This window comes from Amblyraja radiata, chromosome 3 (assembly GCF_010909765.2).
Source record: "Amblyraja radiata isolate CabotCenter1 chromosome 3, sAmbRad1.1.pri, whole genome shotgun sequence".
Lineage (NCBI taxonomy): Eukaryota > Metazoa > Chordata > Chondrichthyes > Rajiformes > Rajidae > Amblyraja > Amblyraja radiata.
In genome coordinates this window covers 39,655,227-39,680,763 of record NC_045958.1, presented here as the reverse complement: position 1 = coordinate 39,680,763, position 25,537 = coordinate 39,655,227, and the positions used below count along the sequence as shown (strand labels likewise).

The window sequence follows — 25,537 nt, the reverse complement described above, 5'->3', positions numbered from 1 at the left end:
ATAACAAACCCACGGCTAGAATATTAACTAATAATATACTATCTACGAAATTCCAATTAACAAGGAGCAATAGACAAGGATGTTCATTATCACCGCTGTTATTCGCTCTGGTAATTGAACCTTTTGCTGAAAAAATTAAAACACACCCGGATATTTACGGTTATAATACAAAATATTCAAATAACAAAATATCCTTATACGCAGACGATGCATTACTGTATATCACAAAACCCCAAATCAGTACACCAAACATATTAAATCTAATTGAGGACTTTGGATCTTTCTCAGGATACAGAATAAACTGGAACAAAAGTGAAATTATGTCGATAAAACCGAAAGACTCAACACATCTCTTGAAATTCCCCTTTAAAATAGCCACAGAAAAATTTAAATATTTAGGAATTGAAATCACAAGAAACTATCACGCTATGTTTAACGCCAATTATAGCCCCTTACTTAAGAAACTAAATAATCTAATCAAATTCTGGAAAACGCTCCCGATGTCTTTAATAGGTCGAATAAATGCTATAAAAATGATCTTTTTACCACAAATCCTCTATTTATTTCAATCAATTCCAATATATCTTCCAAAAATGTTTTTCAAAAAACTAGACTCAGACATTACAAATTTTATATGGGATTATAAATCCCACAGAATACAAAGAGCACACCTTAGTAAACCAAAAGAGATGGGTGGTCTAGCGCCCCCTAACTTTATGTACTATAATTGGGCAGTAAATATTAAAAATATGATTCACCTGCTGGACAACTCTGCCCAGCAGGTGGACTGGATTGTAATGGAGAGAGAGGACTGCTCTCCGTGTAATACAGGAGCGACTCCTCTCACCAATGAAACTGAATAACAAAAATTATAATAAAAATCCAATGATACATAGCACAATTAGAACTTGGAAACAAATAAAACAGAATCTAAAATTAAGAAATCTATCTCTTTTAATGCCAGTAGTCAATAATCCGTCGTTTAAACCTTCAATTATAGATAAATCATTTACACAATGGGAAAGAATGGGAATCAAAACGCTCGGAGACTTGTATGAATTAGGAAAATTATTATCATTTCAACAATTACAACTGAAATATAATTTGAAAAATAATCAATATTTTAAATATCTTCAAATCCGTGACTATCTGAAAAAATACACAAAAGACTATCATAACATGCCCCCAGACTTATTGGATGAAGCCATGAAGACAAAGGCTGAATCAGCAAATCTAATATCATACTTATACAACATTATTTTAAATATAGAAATACCTACAACCGATGGTATTAGAAGAGACTGGGAACAAGAACTAGCTATAAAAATTTCAAAAGAGAGCTGGGATAAACACTTACTATATGTGCATAAATGCTCGATCAACGTACGGCATACTCTAATTCAATATAAAACATTACATAGACTATATTATTCAAAAACTAAAATAAATAAACTTTTCCCCAATGTCTCACCCATTTGTGATAAATGTCAGTCACAAGAAGCTACCATAGCGCACTCTTTTGTTTTTTGTATAAAAATCCCAAAATTCTGGAACGAAATATTTGAAATCTTCACAAAATTATTTAAAATAAAACTTGTACCAAAAGCAGAATGGATCATTTTTGGAATATCGGAAGGTAACCCCGAATTAAACGTGTTTCAAAAGAACTTACTTAATTACGGGCTAATAATGGGAAAAAAGTTTATACTCAAATTTTGGAAAAATGCTCCAATACCAACAATAAAAATGTGGATTTCAAACATGTTAACCATATAACCATATAACAATTACAGCACGGAAACAGGCCATCTCGGCCCTACAAGTCCGTGCCGAACAACTTTTTTCCCTTAGTCCCACCTGCCTGCACTCATACCATAACCCTCCATTCCCTTCTCATCCATATGCCTATCCAATTTATTTTTAAATGATGCCAACGAACCTGCCGCCACCAATTCCACTGGAAGCTCATTCCACACCGCTACCACTCTCTGAGTAAAGAAGTTCCCCCTCATGTTACCCCTAAACTTCTGTCCCTTAATTCTGAAGTCATGTCCTCTAGTTTGAATCTTCCCTATTCTCAAAGGGAAAAGCTTGATCACATCACCTCTGTCTATCCCTCTCATCATTTTAAAGACCTCTATCAAGTCCCCCCTTAACCTTCTGCGCTCCAGAGAATAAAGACCTCACTTATTCAACCTATCTCTGTAACTTAGTTGTTGAAACCCAGGCAACACTACACTTGTGTTTGAAACACTACACTTGGAAGAGATGAGACTCCTCCTAGCAGGCAAAGCAGACCACTTCCAAAAGACGTGGTCTACATTTATGGAACTATTACAAGCATAAGGTGCAATAGTAATTTAGAATATAAATGGTACCAGGATCTGGTAACGGGGGGTATAAAATAAATTTTAAAAAACACGGTTGGTAATATCCTTTTTTGCGGAGTTTTGTGTTACAATAGAGCGATTGTTTTTCCTTTTTTTTTCTTTTCTTTCTAGGGTCTTATTTCCTTTCTTTACTTCCTTCTCTAACTTCTTCCCTAAGGAGCTTTCTTTTCCCAACACTTTCCTGCACCTTCACGATTCTTGCTCACTTTCCTTACTTCTTTTATTTCTACCTTTTTTAAAGCTCGAAAAACAAAGTGGTACAACAAATGTAATAAGATATATGTGATGTGTATTACTGTAATTTACTGTACTTCTAATAAAAATAAAATTTTTTAAAAAAAACAACAAAAAAAAAGTTTTATACCTTTTATAATTGTTTTTATTATCTATCTATTTGTTATTCATTAGTTCTGAAACTGAATGTTTCCCGTCAATCATCGTTCTATTAAAGGAACTTTCAGAACTACCAGTCTTTATTAGACCCATGCTACTGTCAAAGTTTGTTTCTTAAAAAGCAGGTAGCAACAAAAACTGTTAAAGGTAACCCATGGCAATGTTTAATTGATTTGTCAGACAGGAGTTGCAAAGATCTACAATGAGCACAAACGTTGCTCAGTGCTTCTCGGGCTCCACTCACAGAAAAAAAGGAGAATTAGCACAAATATACATATTTCTTATCAGTAAAGCACTCCTACCACATCTGAATATGGCATGACTGAAAGATTCTGCAACCTTTCAGAATATAAGAAAAGCTGGGTCCAAATCTAGCTCATCCAATAACAAGTTATTACTTATCTCTGGAGTGTCAGCTATATTTTTCAATCTTGGCTTATTTATGGCCTTGAAAAGAAGCACATGTTATTACGCAGGCTGCCATCTTAATGTCTTTATTGAAAAGACAACCTGTCCTCCTTATTGTGTTCCATATAATTTACAAAGTCATTCAGACTTGGCACTGAGCCATTCTTTTGTTCTACTAGATCATGCTTTTGTAGAAGAACGACTCAATTTTAGATTTGACTATTAGATTTGACTATTAGCTCTTTCATTCTATCCTTTTTATCAAATATAACATTCACTGTCCTCGGTAGGTATACACAATGGTCACAAGTATTAGAACACTGATTAGCAGAATGATAAAGCCATAATGTATCACAGTACCCCAAAGTACACCAAACCAATGGTATGACTACCAGTTCAATAGTACCCCAAAGTCCATCAAACCAATGGTATCGCAACCAGTTCTCACTCAGTTGTCAATAACCATCCTGATGAAGCTTGTTTAGGGTCAATGGATCCGGTGCCACGGATCAGGTGTAGGTGGTGTAATCCTTTCAGCCGATATTGGGGTTGAGCCATAAAGTTTGCACCTGTCTGAGAGTGTTGCCAGTCTCTTTGTAGATCGTGGCACAGGTGAGGTGCTCCCCTCCCCCCCCCCCGTCCTGTGGTGGGGTTCATCACCTTGATCTAGACGCTAGCGTATCCGTGGGTTTGGACAGCTTCTCCTCCCAGTAGGTTTGGTTGGCCTGCTTCCACATCACCACATAGAAGCGGCTGCTGGACTGGAAGCCAAAGACAAAGCCAGCGTAGATTGCAGTCTGTGGTGATGTAGAAGGTGCCACTGAAGTTGATGGCGTTGAACTCCTCAAATCCGTCAGCAAGGCCAGGGTCAGAGTTGGTGGTCTGCAGTAACTCCCTGCCCTTGGTGTGCACTACCCAGTTAGGAACGATCTGCATCGTCTGCTTTGGAACTTCCTCAGGTCAGTCACACTGATGGCGCTGTTCTCGGGGCACATGTCAGAGATATCTGGGATGTTGTTGTCAAAGTCGTCCTTGCAGGCGTATCCTCTGCTGTCACCATTGGCACCGATCTGGTCAGGGTTGGGAACAAAACGGCAATTGTCCTTCTCATCAATGTCCTGATTGTCATCACAGTGATTACCCACCAGGTCTGAGTCATTGTCTTCCTGGATAGGGTTAGGCATAATCTCTTTCAAGAGATCCATTTGTTTCCAAATGTTCAGCTTCTCTCTTTCTAGAACCTTGGTCATACGATAGAGCTCAAAATGCTTCAAGATTGTTGATCAAATATGGTTTGTCTTTCCGAAGTTGTGACCAAAGGCTTTGCACTTCCTCCTGATCTGTAAAGATGTCCTTTTTTCTGTATCGATCAGCTTTACATGGCGCTGCAGGTAGCGATCAATCAGAAACACAATAGACAATAAACAATAGGTGCAGGAGCAGGCCATTTGGCCATTCGAGCCAGCACCGTCATTCAATGTGATCATGGCTGATCATCCCCAATCAGTACCCCGTTCCTGACTTCTCCCCATATCCCCTGACTCCGCTATTTTTAAGAGCCCTATCTAGCTCTCTCTTGAAAGCTTGTTACATCCTGGGTGGGGACAAGGTCTTTCATGCACCTCTTCATGCTGCTCTTTTATATGTTTCTTAAGTACATCAACTCCTCTGTAAACAGCACAGCAACCCTTATACTGATATCGATACATGGTGGGGAAATCTTTCCTTTCCAAGTTTGACTTTGGTTTCCGCCACGTTTTTGTCCAGATTGTTTCTTCACATCCTTAATATTGCACTTCTTATCTAGTAACTTACTCTCTTTCTTCCAATATGGTTGAAAAGACTCATCTGAAGAGCCATTCTTAACTTTTATTTCTCTGTCATCTTCACTTGATTAATACCTTTCAGAAAGATCACTGGACTCCAATCCATCCATAACATAATTTCTTATAGAACAAGATGCTTCATTGCAGTTAACTGGGGTTTTTTTCACATTTAATGGTTGAGTTGCATCTTGTACCTGAACTTTTTCCCAAGAGCATTCTGTGTATTCAGGATCTGAGCACAAGAACATATCCTTCTTCAATGGGGATTCCGAGTTGTCCACATCCACTGACCGCAAAGTGGTTCCATGTACAAGGCTAAAAGTCTGCTAACACTGGGACAGGTTGATGCTTTGTAACATTATCACCCTCATCATTTTCAGTCACTGTTCCATTCCGAGGTGAAAGGGTTATTGAACCATCCAGAACTTCCTCCATTGAGTCCCTATTTCTACTGGGTGGGCACTGTCCCTCATTCAAAACAACACTGCGACTTGAATGCATGTCCAAGATGTAACTGTGGCCCTCTGTTATCAGAGTTCTGAACAGTTCTTCCAATTGTTAGGATTCTGCCTGAATCACCTCATTGCAGACATTGGACTTTGTCTCTGGAACTGGTGTGCCATAATGCTCAGAACTATATTCTCCACACTAACCTTTCATTTGCTCTACCTATTTCATTGCATTTATTCATGTTAATCCTTTGTGTCTTGCTGACATTGAAAAAGGGTGCACGATTCTTTAGACTCATCATTTGGCTGTTGAATAACTATTAACTGGGTTCCTGCTTAATTAATGTTTCTATACTAAGCTGACGATTCAATTTCAATAGGTTTGTTTTTTATCTACATTCTGGGTCAAGGGATGAACTATGGACATATGAACATTCAAATTGTGAGCCTTCTTGAACCGCTACTCACATTAATCACAAGCAAATTCAAGTTCAGCTTCTGCTTTGCGCTTGGTCATATGGTATTTCAAGGATGCGCTCTGCCTGCACTGGAAACCACAAACTTCACACTGCAAAGGTTCTGATCAATTATGGTGCATTTGGTGAACTGACAGTTGTTTCCGCTGTTCACATTCATCACAAATGTAGTTTCTTTTCACAAATTGAATCGTTCTTTCCCCCAAGTTGTCCATCATGATGTGAAACCAGCATTCTTCTTCCTTCCAATGCCAACTGGCTGTCTGATCCATCCCAACTCAGCTCCTCACTTTGATCCCGGCTGGGATTTACCTCAATCCAGTTCTGTAATGGAGTTGCACTCCAAAATCAAAGCTTTTCAACTCCACAACCTGACTGCTCTCCTTCAGCTGCTGTATGATAGAAGCAAGATGGTCATTTTCAGACAGGGCATTGCTGAGCACATTTCTCATCTGTTTCAGCTCGGTCTGTAGCTCCGGGATAAGCTGCCACCTTTTTCTAGTTAGTTCAAGAACCTGTGGTAATGGATCCATCATCAATCAATCAATCAATCAATCAATCAATCAATCAATCAATCAATCAATCAATCAATCAATCAATCAATCAATCAATCAATCAATCAATCAATCAATCAATCAATCAATCAATCAATCAATCAATCAATCAATCAATCAATCAATCAATCAATCAATCAATCAATCAAATTTTATTTCACATAAGTGCAAGTGAAATGAATCTTGGTCAGTGTTATGAACATAAGGACAGTTGTCAGCCTTATTCAGGACATCTTGGTGCAGAGGTGTTTCCCCAAGTCCAGTCCACCTGGGCCAACCTCAGGATAAAAAGAACGGTCAATAGCCCCATTGTCCTTTCTTGGTTCTCCTCCATTTATAGTCAATCGTATCAGATGTCTCCAACGGAGATAATCTTCAATCTTCACGGTGTTTGGTGTCGTAGTAGCACCTGGTACAGTCCCCTCCAACATAGTCCCAATTTTGTCCGATCCCAGTAGTATGGACTGTGTCTGTGTTCAACTGTCAGTGGCTTCTGCCTTTTAACCCCTGTGAATGCAAGACTGACAAGGTTGTGCTTAATTGCTGTGCTTAATTGTTGTGGACCTGTAGGTCATAACTAACTTCCACACTCTTTAGTGTCATAGAAACATAGAAAATAGGTGCAGGAGTAGGCCATTCGGCCCTTCGAGCCTGCACTGCCATTCAATATGATCATGGCTGATCATCCAACTCAGTATCCAGTACCTGCCTTCTCTCCATACCCCCTGATCCCTTTAGCCACAAGGGCCACATCTAACTCCCTCTTAAATATAGCCAATGAACTGGCCTCAACTACCTTCTGTGGCAGAGAGTTCCAGAGATTCACCACCCTCTGTGGGAAAAATGTTTTTCTCATCTCGGTCCTAAAGGATTTCCCCTTTATCCTTAAACTGTGACCCCTTGTTCTGAACTTCCCCAACAATCTTCCTGCATCTAGCCTGTCCAACCCCTTAAGAATTTTGTAAGTTTCTATAAGATCCCCCCTCAATCTTCTAAATTCTAGCCGAGTCTATCCAGTCTTTCTTCATATGAAAGTCCTGACATCCCAGGAATCAGGCTGGTGAACCTTCTCTGTACTCCCTCTATGGCAAGAATGTCTTTCCTCAGATTTGGAGACCAAAACTGTACGCAATACTCCAGGTGTGGTTTCACCAAGACCCTGTACAACTGCAGTAGAACCTCCCTGCTCCTATACTCAAATCCTTTTGCTATGAATGCTAACATACCATTTGCTTTCTTCACTGCCTGCTGCACCTGCATGCCTACTTTCAATGACTGGTGTACCATGACACCCAGGTCACGTTGCATCTCCCCTTTTCCTAATCGGCCACCATTTAGATAATAGTCTATTCCTGTTTTTACCACCAAAGTGGATAACCTCACATTTATCCACATTATACTGCATCTGCCATGCATTTGCCCACTCACCCAGCCTATCCAAGTCACCTTGCAGCCTCCTAGCATCCTCCTCACAGCTAACACTGCCCCCCAGCTTCGTGTCATCTGCAAACTTGGAGATGTTGCATTCAATTCCCTCGTCCAAATCATTAATATATATTGTAAATAGCTGGGGTCCCAGCACTAAGCCTTGCGGTACCCCACTAGTCACTGCCTGCCATTCTGAAAAGGACCCGTTTACTCCTACTCTTACTGTTTGCCAGCCAGTTCTCTATCCACATCAATACCGAACCCCCAATACCGTGTGCTTTAAAGTTTGTATACTAATCTCTTATGTGGGACCTTGTCGAAAGCCTTCTGAAAGTCCAGATATAACACATCCACTGGTTCTCCCTTATCCACTCTACTAGTTACATCCTCGAAAAATTCTATAAGATTCGTCAGACATGATTTACCTTTCGTAAATCCATGCTGACTTTGTCCAATGATTTCACCACTTTCCAAATGTGCTGCTATCCCATCTTTAATAACTGACTCTAGCAGTTTCCCCACTACCGATGTTAGACTAACTGGTCTGTAATTCCCTGTTTTCTCTCTCCCTCCCTTTTTAAAAAAGTGGGGTTACATTAGCTACCCTCCAATCCTCAGGAACTACTCCAGAATATAAGGAGTTTTGAAAAATTATCACTATTCCTATTCATGTCCTATTCATTCCCTCCACTAATCCAGAATTCTACGGGTGGTGGGTGATATGAGATCACTCTTTAACTACCTATAAGGCAGACCCTTTAAAAATAGATCATTATTTTTAAAAAACAACTAAAGAATATTCCCAATTGTTCCAATCTCTCTCCCCAAATTTACAATTTCAAAATAAACGATTTTGTTCTGAGATAAAGGCATCTGCAATCTCATCTAACACATCTACCTGTATGCCACGTGGCCATCGTAGAATTCAGGTCTCTATTTAAACTCAATTCAATAGGTAAGAAATAGGAAAAAATAAATAAACTTACAGTTAAGAGAAAACAAAGAATAAACAATTAATTTTCATAGATTGCAAGCTCATTCAATGACATCCTATTTCATCTGACATGAACCATTTCATCAAAAGGGGCATATATATGAATACTAGACTAAGTGGGACCCGTTGGATCCCAGCTTCACATGGGAGGGATGGTGCCCCAACGCAATATTCCACCTCTCTACCAATTCCAGTATTGGTGGCCAGTGGGAGTGGGGGGGGGGGGGGGGGGGGGGGGGCTTTCTGGAGCGCGAGTATGGGTGTTGTGGGCAGAAGGGACCGGTTTCCAGAGGGCTAGTCTGGACATGGATATTGGGCCGAATGGATTATTTGGCTGGCGGCTCAGTCACTCAAGCCTGGTGTGCTGGCAGCTCACTCACTCACGGCTGGTGGGCTGGCAGTTGACTCACGGTCATTCCTTCAAATTCCATTTCTAGCAGGGTGCAAGGCCACCAAATTCAAGTGCAGTTTCCTACCACTTCAAACAGGATGCAAGGCCACCAAATTCAAGTGCACTTTCCTACCATTTCATGCAGGGTGCAAGGCCACCAAATTCAAGCGCAGTTTCCTGCCACTTCAAGCAGGGTGCAAGGCCGCCAAATTCAAGTGCACTTTCCTGCCACTTCAGGCAGGGTGCAAGGCCACCCAATTCATGTGCACTTTCTTGCCACTTCAAGCAGGGTGCAAGGCCACCAAATTCAAGTACACTTTCATGCCACTTAAAGCAGGGTGCAAGGCCACCAAATTCAAGTGCAGTTTCATGCCACTTCAAGCAGGGTGCAAGGCCACCAAATTCAAGTGCAGTGTCATGCCACTTCAAGCAGGGTGCAAGGCCACCAAATTCAAGTGCAGTGTCATGCCACTTCAAGCAGGGTGCAAGACAACCAAATTCAAGTGCAGTTTCATGCCACTTCAAGCAGGGTGCAAGGCCACCAAATTAAAGTGCAGTTTCATGCGACTTCAAGCAGGGTGCAAGCCACCAAATTCAAGTGCAGTTTCCTACCATTTCAAGCAGGGCGCAAGCACACCAAATTCAAATGCAGTTTCACACCATTTCAAGCAATAGACAATAGACAATAGACAATTGGTGCAGTAGGCCATTCAGCCCTTCGAGCCAGCACCGCCATTCAATGTGATCATGGCTGATCATCCCCAATCAGTCTTTTCCCCATATCCCCTGACTCCGCTATCTTTAAGAGCCCTATCCAGCTCTCTCTTGAAAGCATCCAGAGAACCGACCTCCACCACCCTCTGAGGCAGAGAATTCCACAGTCTCACAACTCTCTGTGAGAAAAAGTGTTTCCTCGACTCCGTTCTAAATGGCTTACCCCTTATTCTTGAACTGTGGCCCCTGGTTCTGGACTCCCCCAACATCGGAAACATATTTCCTGCCTCTAGCGTGTCCAAACCCTTAACAATCTTATATGTTTCAATAAGATCCTCTCTCATCCTTCTAAACTCCAGAGTGTACAAGCCCAGCTGCTCCATTTTCTTAGCATATGACAGTCCTGCCATCCCGGGAATTAACCTTGTAAACCTACGCTGCACGCCCTCAATCGCAAGAATGTCCTTCCTCAAATTTGGGGACCAAAACTGCACACAATACTCCAGGTGTGGTCTCACTAGGGCCCTATACAACTGCAGAAGGACCTCTTTCCTCCTGGAATAACTGTAGGAGGTGGCCGACTCTGATGTCCAGGCCGCTGTGGATATCCCCCAGCCCCGACGTCGGAATTTACATCACACCGGAGAGCGGGCCTGAACATCGGGCCGCCCATAGCGGCGATTGCGGAGGGCTCGGGGAGGCCCTGACCACGGGTGAACATTGGGGAACATTAGAGGAAGATGACTGACTTTGGTGCCTTCCCTCACAGTGGGAAACTTTGATTCTGCTGTATGGGGAAGTTTTTATGTTAAACTATCGTGTGTTGTGTTCTTTATTTTTATTGTATGGCTGTATGGTAATCACATTTCACTGTGCCATCTGGCACATGTGACGAATAAATGTATCTTGTATCTTGTAATTCGATACGTTTCCTACTTAGCTGGACATAGAGGATCTTATCCACCATCACCTAATGGATCCTAGACTTTAAACAAATAATCTAGAAGATATCAGTACTCACTAATTTCATATAACCAAATGTAATTACATAGTTTGAATCATTATTGACCTTTAATAATGCTAATAGCTCATCATAAAGCATATTTTCACATCATTGGCACTACCTTCCACCCTGCCCTCGAATTCAATGGACTATCTTGGATGCCTCCCTCCCTTTTCTTGATCTCTGCCTCCATCAAAGGGGACAGACTATCAACTGACATCTACAGTAAAACCACTGACTCCTACTGGACTACACATCTTCCCACCTCGCCTCTTGCAAATACGCCATCCCCTAATCTTGATTTCTCTGTCTCGCCGCATGTGCACACAAGATGAAGCTTTCTACTCTGGGACATCCGAGAAGTTCTCTTTTTTTAGTAAATGTGAATCCCCCTGCTCTTGTAGATTAATCCCTCACCTGTGTCGCTTCTGTCACGTAGTTCTGCTCTTGCTCCCCCTCCCGCCCCAGACAGAACAATGATAGAGTTCCCCTGGTCCTTGCCTTTCACCCAATCGGCCTGTGCATCCAACATGACATTCTGACATTTCCGCAACTCCAAACAAGGTCCCACCATCAGTCACATCTTACCATGGTACACAAAAATGCTGGAGAAACTCAGCGGGTGCAGCAGCATCTATGGAGCGAAGGAAATAGGCGACGTTTCGGGTCGAAATCCTTCTTCAGACTGATGGGGAGTGGGGGGGAGAAGGAAGGAAAAAGAGAGGAGGAGGAGCCCGAGGGCGGGGGGATGGGAGGAGGCAGCTCGAGGGTTAAGGAAGGGGAGGAGACAGCAAGGGCTAGCAAAACTGGGAGAATTCAACGTTCATGCCATCCGGACGCAAGCAACCCAGGCGGAATATGAGGTGCTGTTCCTCCAATTTCCGGTGTTGCTCACTCTGGCAATGGAGGAGACCCAGGACAGAGAGGTCGGATTGGGAATGGGAGGGGGAGTTGAAGTGCTGAGCCACCGGGAGTTCAGGTAGGTTATTGCGGACTGAGCGGAGGTGTTCGGCGAAACGATCGCCCAACCTCCGCTTAGTCTCCCGGATGTAAATCAGCTGACATCTAGAGCAGCGGATGCAGTAGATGAGGTTGGAGGAGATACAGGTGAACCTTTGTCGCACCTGGAACGACTGCTTGGGTCCTTGAATGGAGTCGAGGGGGGAGGTGAAGGGACAGGTGTTGCATTTCTTGCGGTTGCAACGGAAAGTTCCCTGTGGAGGGGGTGGTACGGGAGGGAAGGGAAGAATTGACAAGGGAGTTGCGGAGGGAGCGGTCTTTGCGGAAGGCAGACATAGGGGGAGTTGGGAAGATGTGGCGAGTGGTGGGGTCACGTTGGAGGTGGCGGAAATGGCGGAGGATTATTTGTTGTATTTGTCGGCTGGTGGGGTGAAAGGTGAGGACTAGGGGAACTCTGCCCTTGTTGCGAGTGCGGGGATGGGGAGAGAGAGCAGTGTTGCGGGGTATGGATGAGACCCTGGTGCGAGCCTCATCTATGGTGGCGGAGGGGAATCCCCGTTCCCTGAAGAACGAGGACATTTCCGATGCCCTGGTGTGGAACGTCTCATCCTGGGAGCAGATGCGGCGTAGGCGGAGGAATTGGGAGTAGGGGATGGAGTCTTTACAGGGGGCAGGGTGGGAAGACGTGTAGTCCAGATAGCCATGTGAGTCAGTTGGTTTGTAGTGTATGTCGGTCAGAAGTCTGTCCCCTGCGATGGAGATGGTGAGGTCAAGGAATGGTAGGGAAGTGTCGGAAATGGTCCAGGCCGGATGGAAGTTGGTGGTGAAGTGGATGAAGTCAGTCAGTTGTGTGTGGGTGCAGGAGGTGGCCCCAAAGCAGTCGTCAATGTAACGGAGGTAGAGGTCAGGGATGGGGCCCTGGTACGTATTGAACAAGGATTGTTCAACGTACCCGACAAAGAGGCAGGCGTAGCTGGGGCCCATGCGTGTGCCCATAGCTACGCCTTGTGTTTGGAGGAAATGGGAGGAGTCAAACGTAAAGTTGTTGAGGGTGAGGACCAACTCCGCTAGGCGGAGGAGGGTGTCAGTGGCTGGGTATAGGTTGCTCCTCTGGTCGAGGAAGAACCGGAGGGCTTTGAGGCCATCCTGGTGGGGGATGGAGGTGTAGAGTGACTGGACATCCATGGTGAAGATGAGGGGGTGAGGGCCTAGAGAGTGGAATGCGCGGAGGCGGCGGAGAGTGTTTGAGGTGTCTAGAACATAGGTGGGAAGGGATTTGACCAAGGGGGATAGTATGGAGTCAAGGTATGTGGAGATGAGTTCGGTGGGGCATGAACAAGCAGAGACAATGGGTCTGCCGGGAGAGCCGGGTTTGTGGATTTTGGGGAGAAGGTAAAAACGGGCCGTGCGGGGCTGGGGAACGATGAGGTTGGAAGCTTGGTCGGGCAGGGCGTGGGAATTGATGAAGTCGGTGATGGTGCTAGATATGGTGGCCTGGTGCTCGTCAGCGGGGTCATGGTCCAAGGGTAAGTAGGAGGAGGTGTCCGAGAGTTGGCGCGTGGCCTCAGCTTTGTAGAGATCGACGCGCCAGACTACCACGGCACCTCCCTTGTCGGCTGGTTTGATAACCCAATCTGGGTTTTTGCGGAGTGATTCAATGGCAGTGCGTTCATGGGGGGAGAGATTGGAGTGAGACAGGGGAGTGGAAAAGTTGAGGCGGTTGACGTCGCGGCGGCAGTTCTGGATAAAGAGTTCCAGACATCTTACCATGTCCATCCCTTTCCACTTTCTGCAGAGACCACTCCTCCACAACACCATGGTTCACTTATCCTTTCACACCCAAAACACCCCTTCCCAGGCAGTTTCCCCTGCAACTGCAGGAGATGTAACACCTGTCCCTACACTATTTCCCTCACATCCATCCAGGGATCCCAGTAGCCCTTCCCTTCCAAGTGAGACACAGGATCACCTGCACTTCGTCTAACCTCATCTACTACATTTGGCGTTCCCGATGTAGCCTCCTTTATCATCTGCGAGACAAAGTGTAGACTGCAACCATTTCACTGAACACTTGTATTCTGTCTGTCAAAGTCTGCTAGATATAGGGCGGCATGGTGGCTCAGCCGTAGAGTTGCTGCCTTATAGCACTAGAGACCCTGGTTCGATCCTGACCACGGGTGCTTGTCTGTACGGTGTTTGCACATTCTCCCCGTGATCTGAGTGGGTTTTCTACAGGATCTCCGGTTTCCTCCCACACTACAAAGATGTCCAGGTTGTAGGTTAATTGGCTCGGTATAATTATAAATTGACCCTAGAGTGCAGGATGGCATTAGTGTGCGGGGATCACTGGTCGGCGCGGACTTCTATTTCCACTGTGTATCTAAACTAAACTAAATATATCTCTGTTGCTAACCATTTTAACTCTCATTCCCATACTGACCTTTCCTGGGCCTCCTCCATTGTCAGAGTTAGGTCACACTCAAACGGGAGGAACAACATCTCCTATTCTTTTTTGGTAGCTTACAACCCAATGGTATGAACATTGAATGCTTCAAATTTGCACAACTAACCAACAAACAGTCCCTGCAGCCACCCTCCTTCCCCCTCCATTCTCTTTCTCCTCCCCCCACCACCTCCCTCCCTCCCTTCCCTGTGCCCCACCTGAATGCGCACCCATTTCTCACAATCCCACTTCCCTCACCCCTTCCATCTATATACCTTCATTTGGTTTTACATTTCATGCTGCTTCTCTCCATATCTCACAGCCTTTTGCCTTTTCCTCGGGCCTTTGTCCAATCACCTGCCAACTAACTCCTCCCCCAACCCCGCTGGCTCCACCCCCTCATGTGTAGCCTACTTTCACCTGGCTTGCTTTGCCTTGCCCCCACCTCTTTCAGTTTTCTCATATGTATTTTGAAGAAGGGTCCGACCTGAAATGTTGCCTATTTGTGTTCTCAAGAGATACTGCCTGCCCTGCGGAGTTACTCCAGCAGTTTGTGTCACATTTTCTATTATTCAGTTACCAGATTACAATTTCTCCAATAAATTATATAAAATAGCATAAAGTAGCCTAACCTTTGATACAACAAAATCTATAGAATTTATTGATTGCCATTCCATGTATGCTTAAAAAAGCATAATGGAAGAATAGAATAGAATAGAATAGAATGCCATTTTATTGTCACTATACACATGTACAATGAGATTAAAAGCAGCTCCTACTCAGTGCAGACATGTAATTAGTGCCAAAAACAAAAACAAAAAAAACAAAGGAGGGGGGGGGATAAGGTGCACAGTTCTGCGGCGCTATATACATATCTATAAAAAGACAATGGATGAATAGAGTGAATAAATAGGATTCCTATATACAGTATGGGTTATTGCACATATTAAAAAAAAATTATAGTTACAGTACAAATTACAGTAGGTGGATAGATGGAAGTCCGGGGGTTAGGCTGTGAAGTCAGTACATGTGTGAGTTCAGGGAGGTTATGGCTTTTGGAAAGCAACTGTTCTTGAGTCTGTTTGTCCTTGTTCTGATGCACCTATAGCGCCTCCCTGAGGGCAGCAGGTCGAACAGGCCAAATGCAGGATGGGAGCTGTCCTTGATGATGTTCTTCGCCCTGCTGAGGCAGCGGGAGGTGTAAATGTCCATCAGGGAGGGGAGAGGGCAGCCAATGATCTTCTATGCTGCCCTAACTACCCTCTGAAGCCTCTCCCTGTCTGCCATGGTGCAGCTGCCGTACCATGCTGTAATGCAGTATGTCAGCAGGCTCCCAATGGACGAGCGGTAGAAGGTGAGCAGCAGGTTGGAGTCCAGGTTGTGCCTCCTGAGGACCCTCAGGAAGTGCAGCCGCTGCTGAGCCTTCTTGATGACCGCTGTGATGTTGTCTGTCCAGGAGATGTCAGCGGAGATGAGGAAGCCGAGAAACCGGAAGGTGTAGACCCTCTCCACACACTCGCCGTTGATGTATAGGGGGGCTAAGTCGGTGCTGTGCCTCCTGAAGTCGACAATGAGCTCTTTTGTTTTCTTGGTGTTCAGAGCCAGGTTGTTTTCTGTGCACCAGGCTGTCAACTTCAGGACTTCCTCTCTGTAGGCTGCCTCATCTCCCCTTGAGATGAGTCCGACTACTGTAGTGTCGTCAGCAAACTTGACGATGCGGTTGTTGTTGTGGGCCGGACTACAGTCGTGGGTGTAGAGACAATATAGGAGGGGGCTTAGCACACAGCCCTGTGGGGAGCTGCGAGTGGAGGAGAGGTGGGGGACGAGTCTCACAGTCTGGGGCCGGTTGGTGAGGAAGTCCTTTATCCAGGCACATGTGGGAGTGGGGAGGCCGAGAGTGACCAGTTTGTCGATGAGAATGTCCGGAATGATAGTATTGAAAGCTGAGCTGTAATCCACAAAGAGCATCCGGACGTAGCTCTGCCCCAGCTCCAGGTGGCTCAGCACAGAGTGGAGAGCTACGGTGATGGCGTCTTCTGTGGATCTGTTTGGGCGATAGGCGAATTGGTGGGGGTCGAAGTCTGGAGGGAGATAGTCCTTGATGTGCTGGAGGACCAATCTCTCGAAGCACTTCGTGATTACCGGAGTGAGGGCCACGGGACGGTAATCATTTAGGCTGGTGATGGGAGACTTCTTCGGCACTGGGACGATTGTGGCTGATTTTAGGCAGGACGGGATAACTGCCTGGTCCAGGGAGAGGTTGAAGATTCTGGTGAAGATGACGGTGAGCTGGTGGGCACCTAATATAGGTATGTTACAATACTTACCTTCAGCGGTGCTGCAATTCTGCCACTAGCCGTGTGCACGATTTTGGCGCGTTTGAGGGGGGGGGCGGGGTTAAAACGCGTTTTTCATCCGACCTGGTCCTGGATTATATTTGTTGGACTGCAAGATGTTGCTAAAGAATCGTTCCGACGGCCGTTCTGTGTGTTTTTATTTTTTAATTCGCCCGACAAGTTAATCGCTGGAGTGATTTTAAAATCAGCTTCTGAAGCCGTCAATGTCGGGGCCGGATTTTATGTAGGGGACAGGTAAAAGAAAGTAGTTTATTTTTATGTATAAAAGTGTTTCTTAAGATGCATTTAATTCACATTTTAAGTTGTGAAACGGTGATTTTTTTCCACGAAGAACCGGCAGTGTATTTGCTGCCGATATGGGAACTAAAATCACCGCAACCTCAACGTTCCAAATGGTCGCGTTCCAGAAAATCCCACAGGCAAGTTGATTGAAATGGCCATTAATTTACAGGTATTAAACATTAAATTCCTTCCATTTGGCCTATAAACCCATGACAATGAGATTTAAAAATTATGTTATATTCTGAATTCTTGTGTGAATGTTATTTGGACACTTAGGCTATTTAAAAATGTTAATCTATTCTTAAGAAATGGATAGATGTTTAGATCTAGTAATTGAATTTTGTAATTAGCTACAAATTAGGTAACTAACTAATTATATGCTTTAATTTCAAGTCATCTACATAAGATTGTTTCATATTTGTTTCAGAATGCTTCAATCTATAATAACTGAAATTTTCTTTCAGTTCTCTTAAATTTTAAGAAAGTTATGGGCTTTTAAATGTTCTCGATCACAGCTTTTGTGTTGTCAATGAAAAAGCAATAGGGAACAAGATGCCAATTTCCGAGTATGAAAATGGCCATAACGTTTTTAATACTGAAGATATGTAAGTGAATTAGGTGTCAAATTAAACTTCTTTTTATGTTTTATCTGATGGGATAAATTAAAGACTTGATCTTTAAAATCTCAAAATTTTGTAACATTGCTACATAATACTAAGGATTTTCAAATAATCCATTCTTCCACATACCTGCACTTGTATTCCCAACCAGTTAAAGGCAACGTATCCTGCATGCGTTCTCAGAATTATCAGCGCCAAAAGAAACTGCAAGCTTAAACCCCAGATAACAGTTCTCCACTTTACCTAGGCACAAATACAATAAAAATTATTTAAAAATTAAAGAATCATTGTTTTATCAATTCCCTCATTGTTAAGTAAAGAAAAACTTGAGAACCAAAATGATCAGGAAATTCAAAACAATCAGCAGATGTTAATTCAAAATCATTATGTGCTGATAATACATTTTCTTCATTTGGTTAATTCATCATGGTGATAACAACTTAAATTTTTTAAAATTCAATTCTTACTTTGTCCACATTTGGTTTTATGCGCTTCATTAAGGCATAATTATTATTTATTCTTTGTCAGAAATATTTCATTATGTCACAGAGGAGCACAATGTTTACCATACAAGTATAATTTTTATTTATTGTCGACACAAGAGTCTGCAGATGCTAGAACCTGGAGATAAATGGAGAGCTGCTGGAGGAACGTATTGAGTCTTACAGCATATATAAAGGGAAATGGACAGTCAGCATTTCGGGTCTCAACCCAAACACCAATTGTCCATTTTCCTCCATAAATATTGCCTGATCTACTAAATTTCTCCAGCAGCTTCTTTTTTATTCTACCTTGTATACTGGTTAACGTAGCATTGTGGTTATCTTTCCGAAAGATGCCCAGAGCTTGGATGAATAACTAGAGAATGAGTTTATGATCAACACTAACAATTAGGAAATGAGTGGGTTAACATATGATGAGCGTTTGACAGCATTGGCCCTGTGCTCGCTGGAGTTTAGAACAAAAGGTTCAAAGGTTCTTTATTAGTCCCATACACCAATTGGTGTAGTGAAATGCTTATTGCCATTGCAGCACATAAAAAAAATAATACAACATAACAGTAATAAAGAAGTTTAAACATAAAAAACATCCCCCCATAATGGTTCCCATTATGAGGGAAGGCACAAAGTCCAGTCCCCATCCCCATATCCACCCATAGTCGGGCCTATTTTGGCCTCCGCAGTCGCCTTTACGGAGGCCCGATGTTCCAGGCTGTTCTCGCCGGATGATGGTGCTCCGGCATCGGGAGAATCCTCTCAGCATCATGGCAAACCTGGAACGGCCGCTTCCTTACCTGAGACCGCGGCTTCCAAAGCCAACAGGCCGCACTGGATGGAGCTCCACCACTGGTGATCTCGGCAAGAGATCCCAGGCTCCCAATGTAAAGTTCATCGATGAAAAATAAAAGAGGTATTAGTGTTTAAAAAGTGTTGAGATTCTCTCTCCTTTCAATCACGCCATGAAGGCCACGCCCCTTCTGGTGGGGGGGGGACTATAAAATCCAGAAGTGTGGGCGTGGCTCAGTCTCTGCAAGATGGAGGAGGGAGAGGTCACAACTCGCTGTCTTTTGTGGCCTTGCACCCTGCTTGAAATGGTATGAAACTGCACTTAAATTTGGTGCCCTTGCACCCAGCTTGAAATGGAATTTCAAGGAATAGCCGTGAGTCAACTGCAAGCCCACCAGCCGTGAGTGAGTGAGCTGCCAGCACAACAGGCTTGAGTGACTGAGCCACCAGCCCAAGAATCCATTCGGCCCACAATGTCCATACTAGCCCTCTGGAAACCAGTCCCCTCAGCCCACAACACCCATACTAGCGCTCCAGAAAGCCCCCCCCCCCCCCCCCCCCCCCCACTGGCCACCAATATTGGAATTGGTGGAGAGATGGAATATTGCGTTGGGGGACCAGCCCTCCCGTGTGATGCTGGGATAATAATAAAGAAAAATATATGGTGCTTACCTTCCCTGGATATTTGGAGAAGACGAATGTGAAGATGACAAACATACAAAGTCCAACAAAGGAAATGATCTGGTTGGCACCTTCCTTTCGTGTGTCCAGTATTAACCAAAGTATGGTGAATATAATCATAGCAGCATACAATGCACTAATGCAAAATAAATATAAAAGTTTGAAAAAAAAATTCAGTCAGTTGTATATGTTGAACATTGAAATCTCCAACCATCAAAGCAGGTTCTGTAATAACTTGTTTATTACCTCCAAGTTCCCTGAAAGTAATATGCCATTCTGGCTTATTGTTGTTCTTTTACCACTTAATTATAATTCAATTATTCTCTGTATAAAACTCCACAGCAAACATCAAGAGAAGGGCAACAAGTCTTGGGCAAGACCCTGAGACATCTTCTTAGGTCAGGAAACATTTTAAAAACAAATACAAATCAAAACTCCATCTATCCATTTAATTTTCTGAGGGACACTTCTATTCCAGTTACATAATTAATGAAATACTGTAGAATAGTAATTCATGCCATCATCAGTTCTATGCAATCATTGTTTACCACCTTAAACAATCACCATGTAGCGATGTTACAAAACCTACCTTAAGCAGCGCTGCAGATCTGCCACGGGCTGTGTGCGCGACTTTGGCGCCTTTGGGGGGGGGGGGGTCGGGATTAAAGTGCAGGTTTGTATCGCTTGTCGGAGAGGGATTTCCTCGGGCTGCTAGTCGATGAAGAAAAATCGTTCGGACTTCCGTTCCCATTTTTATATTAAATCGCTGGACAATTTAATAGTTGGATTAAAGTAAAAAGCGACTTCTAACGCCCTCAAATGCCTACAACATGACGGATCGCACAAAGGGTAAGTCGATTATTTTAAATATAATCTTGCTTCTTGGGGTGGATTTAATCTAATTTTATGTTGCAAAAATGTTATTTGGGCCCCATATACTTCGGCAGTGTCTTTCCTGCTGAAATGGGGTTAAAATTCACGGCAACTGCAACGTTCCAATCGATCGCATTCCAGAAACACCCACTGGCAAGATTATTTAAATCCTCTATTTTTTTTGGACAATCCTGTCATAAGAGGATCTAAATCGTCTATGTTTTGTGTTATTGTCTATCCATAGTCAATATTTGTATACTAATTATCCACAACAGGGATATTGTGCAAAAAAATAATAATTTTGATTATATTGAGAGTGGATGTTTCTGGACTAATTTATGGGAATCGCTACATTAAATTCCTTCCATCTGGCATATAAGTTCATGACAGTGAGATTTTAAAATCATGTTATATTGTGAATTCTTGTGTGAATGGGATTAGTTTGTTATTTGAATACTTAGGCTATTTAAAAAATATATCCTTTTCTTAAGAAATGGATAAATGTTCAGATCTTGTAATTGAATTTAGATGAATTTGATTAGATGAATTTAATTGATTTGATGAAACTGATGAATATTAATTTTTTATTGGGTGTTTACTATTTGTTTTAGCGTTTAACTTTATCATTTCTACATTTTTTCTAAAACTGCAAATAATAACTTGTTTCTGCTAATGCTGTTCAGTGTTTTTTTTTCTTTTACATTTTAAACAGATGTCTCCAAAGAAGAAATGCAAAATTGTCAATCCAAATGCCCAGCAAAAGAGACTGATTTGGACAGCATTCGCAGAGATTATCCGAATTTGGACTACTCCAAATATGATGATCCACAGGACGTTCTTAATGGGAAAGTAGAGGGCAGAAAGGCATGTCATGCGTGGTTTGAAGAGCAAAAACTTGTAGTTTACAATGCCAAAATTGAAAAGTTGAGGAAAAACAAGGTGTACAGAGTTGCTTATTGGTTATAATCTGAGGAGTATGATGATGCTACTGATTATGATATGCCAATGTACCAGCTAGCAACTGATCTTCTCCATAAAGACTTGGTCTATTGCTAGAAATTGTAATTTATTTACCTATCTGTTACGGATTTACAGCATATAATACAATAATATTAAAGTTTTGATCTTGAGAATATCGCATTTTTGAATTTTCAAGGCAGTCTGGGTGTTTATTTCTATTTCCGTCACAACGGTCAATTTTGTAATTAGTTACAATTAGGTAACTAACTAATTATATGCTTTAATTTCAGGTTATCCAAGTAAGATGTTTTATATTTGTTTCAGAATGCTTCAATCTATAATAACTGAAAATTTCATTCAGTTCTCTTAATTTTTAAGAAAGGTATGGACTTTTGACTGGCCTCGATCACAGCTTTTGTGTTAATGGAAAAGCAATAGGAAACAAGATGCTAATTTCCGAGTATGATAATGACCATAACTTTTTTAATACTGAAGATATGAAAGTGAATTAGGTGTCAAATTAAACTTCTTTTTATGCTTTATCTGATGGGATAAATTGCAGACTTGATTTTTAAAATCTCAACATTTTGTAACATTGCTACACCATGGTAACATAATTGGTATGTCACTGGACTAATGGCCAGGGTTCTGGACCATTGACCCAAAGACAAGATCTCAAATCCCACAACTGCAGTTAAGTAAATAAAATTTCAAGTTATGAGAAAAATAAGTGTTTTATAAAAACAACTGTTTAGCACTGTAACAATGAAACTGAACCCTATCAGGTTCTGACAGCATGAAAACCAAATCTGGTTCACTAATTGTAGATCAGTGTCACTCATGCTATGAGTCATACTGTGGCTGCCCACTGGTTTAATAGAAAGCCTTTCTCCCTTTCTTCCCCAGTCTTGAGTAGTGTGTTAAGGTAAAGTTACTTATGCTGTATTGCTAATAAAAGTCGTTGGATCTTAATGTACTTCCGTCCACGTCTAGCGGCATCGGTCCACCTATACCAGCACAACAACCAACTTCTGAAACGGCTACTCTGCCAATGGTGACGTTTCCTCCGCCTGTACAAAAGTCCCCTGTTTGACCACAGGGAATGCCGTTTCACTCTCAGCCACCAGTCATACCACCGACTCCGTCCCCGGTGGCGAAAAACGGAAATGGTTTATATCGCACACGTGCTGGTCATGTTTGCAAGCCCACCGTGAAGTACTCGGGCTAAGTTTGACTTTCCTCCAGCTTACTATCAATTGCTGTGCATGCCTTATTCAGTCAATGGTTTTGTATTTACACTTAATTCTTTAAGAGGGAGGATGTAGATCAGTACCACTCATGCTATGAGTCATACTATGGCTCCACCCACTGATTTAATAAAAAGCCTTTTTCCCTTTCTTCCCCAGTCTTGAGTAGTGTGTTAAGATGAAGTTACTTATGCTGTATTGCTAATAAAAGTCTTTGGATCTTAATCACTGTGTGTGAGTTAAGTCATTCCTACACTAATGTCATTTGGAGGAGTTCTGCTATCCCTAACCAGTCTGCCCTTTATGTGACACGAATCCACCAACATAAATGACTTTATAATCAGTTCAGCAACTATTAAGAATGGACAATGAACACTTGCAACATCCACATCACATGAATGAATAAATTAAGACATTTATTGAGTTAGGTTCCCACAGTTCAGACAGGGTCCCCTTTCATCATTATTTTCCTGAAGGAGAACATAAGGGGGATGTTTAATTTATTTTTCAAATTTTGCCAATTTTATAGAATAGTTATTAATTTGAACTGGGAAATAACTCTAAACTCAACTGTCACAGACTAGGGAAAAAGTCCCAGGATGATTAAAATAAAAGGGCACGGTATATAATGAGTTGATATTGGTTCAAATAAATGATAAATAAAAAAGATTGAGCACAATTGATGTAACGGTGTTAATCAACTGTGAAAAATAATGCATTTTGTGGTTTTATCTGAACAACTCATTACAAAACTGGGACTACAATAATAATATAATAAGAAATAATAAGAATATAATTTTGGAATGACATCAATTGGAGTATTGACCTGGAGACACAAGGAAATGCAAATGATGGAATTTTGAATAAAACATAGTGTTGGAGTAATTCTAGGTCAGCCAGGCAGCATCTCTGGAGGACATGGACAGGCGATATTTTGGTTCGGGATCCTCACTCACATTGATTGTAGTGGGGGGGGGGGAGCTTGAAAAGAGGTGGTGGAGGGCCAAAGCCTCGCAGATGGGTGGAGAAAGGGTAGAGATCAAAAGGTGACAAAAGCGGAGTGAAATGTAAAGCCAGAGTGAAGGATATACGTGGTAGCGAACAAGGGGTTTGAGAGATGAAGCGGGATAGTGGGATAAATTATGTAAGAATGAACTGCACATGCTGGTTTGATGTGTATGGGAAGGGATAGAGGGGCAGGGGAAAGTGAGGAGGGGATGTAACCTAAAACTGAAACATTCAATATTCATAGTTTAAGATTGTAAACTACCCTGGCGGATTATAAGATGCAATTCTTCCAGTTTGCCTCTGTGTGGCCTCCCTCTGGCAGTGGACAGAAATATTGGTGGGAGTTACAATGGTTAAAATCCAGTGATCACTTGCAAGGCTTTGTCCTGCCCGTGCCTCCATTCCAGTTTCTTTCCCCCATACTACAGTCAGTATGAAGGGTCCTGACCCCGAACATCATCTGTCCTTGTCCTTCAGAGATGCTGCCTGACCCACTGAGGTACTGTAGCACTTTGTTGACTATTTACGTGGATAGCAAGTATAATAATAGGAATACACCCGTCAATGTGCTCCACTGCTGATTTACAAGATCAGCAAGAAAGTATTGGTATATAGCTATTATCAGGTGCATTTCCAGTGTACGATAAAAAAAACGTGCAATTGAAAAACCACATGGCTGCCCATTACATCAAATTAAAGTTTAATCTGTTGAATGGATAAGGATTTACTCACAATCTCTAGGATTCATAAAATTATGCTTTACTCACAATTTTAGTAGAACCTTGTGTGCTTTGAAAATGTTGTTTCTTGAAGCAAAGTGATCAGATAGTGTTTCTCCATATCTTGCCATCAACCAATCCCAGCAAACAAAGAAAATGGCCAACAGAGTTAACACAAGAAGTCCAACGGCTCTTTTGAAGTTCAAAATACATGCTGCAATCACCGTACAAAAGTAGCCTGCAATAAAGTATGGATTTATTTATGTGTAGGAAGGAACTGCAGATGCTGGTTTAGACACAAACTGCTGGAGTAACTCAGTGGGACAGGCAGCATCTCTGGAGAGAAGGAATGGGCGGTGTTTCGGGTCGAGACCCTTCTGCAGACAGAAACGTCAACCATTCCTTCTCTCCAGAAGATGCTGCCTGTCCCACCGAATTATTCCAGCATTTTGTGTCTATTGATTTCTTTATCTGTATCAGGGGCCTCCAAACATTTCAGTATGCGGGCCACATTATATATTTGGCACATTTTTGCGGGCACTAGGAAAAAATAAAGAAATGGCAGTTTTATAAATTTAATGTCTCTCTGTCTGTCCCTCTGCCTCTCCCTCTGTCTCTCTCTGTGTGTCTCTGTCTCTGTCTCTCTTTCTGTCTCTCTTTCTGTCTCTCCCTCTCTCTCTCTGCCTCTCTCTCTCTGCCTCTCTCGCTCACTCTCTGCCTCTCTCTCTCTCTCTCTCTCGATCTCTCTCTCTGCCTCCCTCTGCCTCCCTCTCTGCCTCCCTCTCTGCCTCTCTCTCTGCCTTTCTCTCTTTGCCTCTCTCTCTGCCACTGCCTCTCTGTCTCTCTCTCTGCCTCTGCCCCGCTCTCTCTCTTCCCCTCTGCTCCTCTCTGCCTCTCTCTGCCTCCCTCTCTTCCTCTCTGCCTCTCTCTGCCCCTCTCTCTGCCTCTCTGCCCCTCTCTGCCTCTCTCTCTGCCTCTCCCTCTCTGCCACTCCCTCTCTGCCTCTCCCTCTCTGCCTCTCCCTCTGTCTCTCCCTCTGTCTCTCTCTCTCTGCCTCTGCCTGTCTCTCTCACTC

At 42.9% G+C, this 25,537-nt stretch overlaps 1 protein-coding gene across 1 annotated transcript in view; it reads right to left on the bottom strand.

Moving 5' to 3' along the window:
- slc28a3 (solute carrier family 28 member 3) overlaps positions 1–25,537 on the bottom strand; it is a 213,583-nt gene that overhangs the window by 103,470 nt on the left and 84,576 nt on the right. The window contains exons 5-7 of the mRNA XM_033017663.1: positions 24,511–24,700; positions 19,647–19,791; positions 17,818–17,931 (exon numbers count right to left, since the gene is read on the bottom strand). Coding sequence (XP_032873554.1) covers positions 17,818–17,931; positions 19,647–19,791; positions 24,511–24,700 — 449 coding nt within the window. The remainder of the gene's footprint in view (positions 1–17,817; positions 17,932–19,646; positions 19,792–24,510; positions 24,701–25,537) is intronic.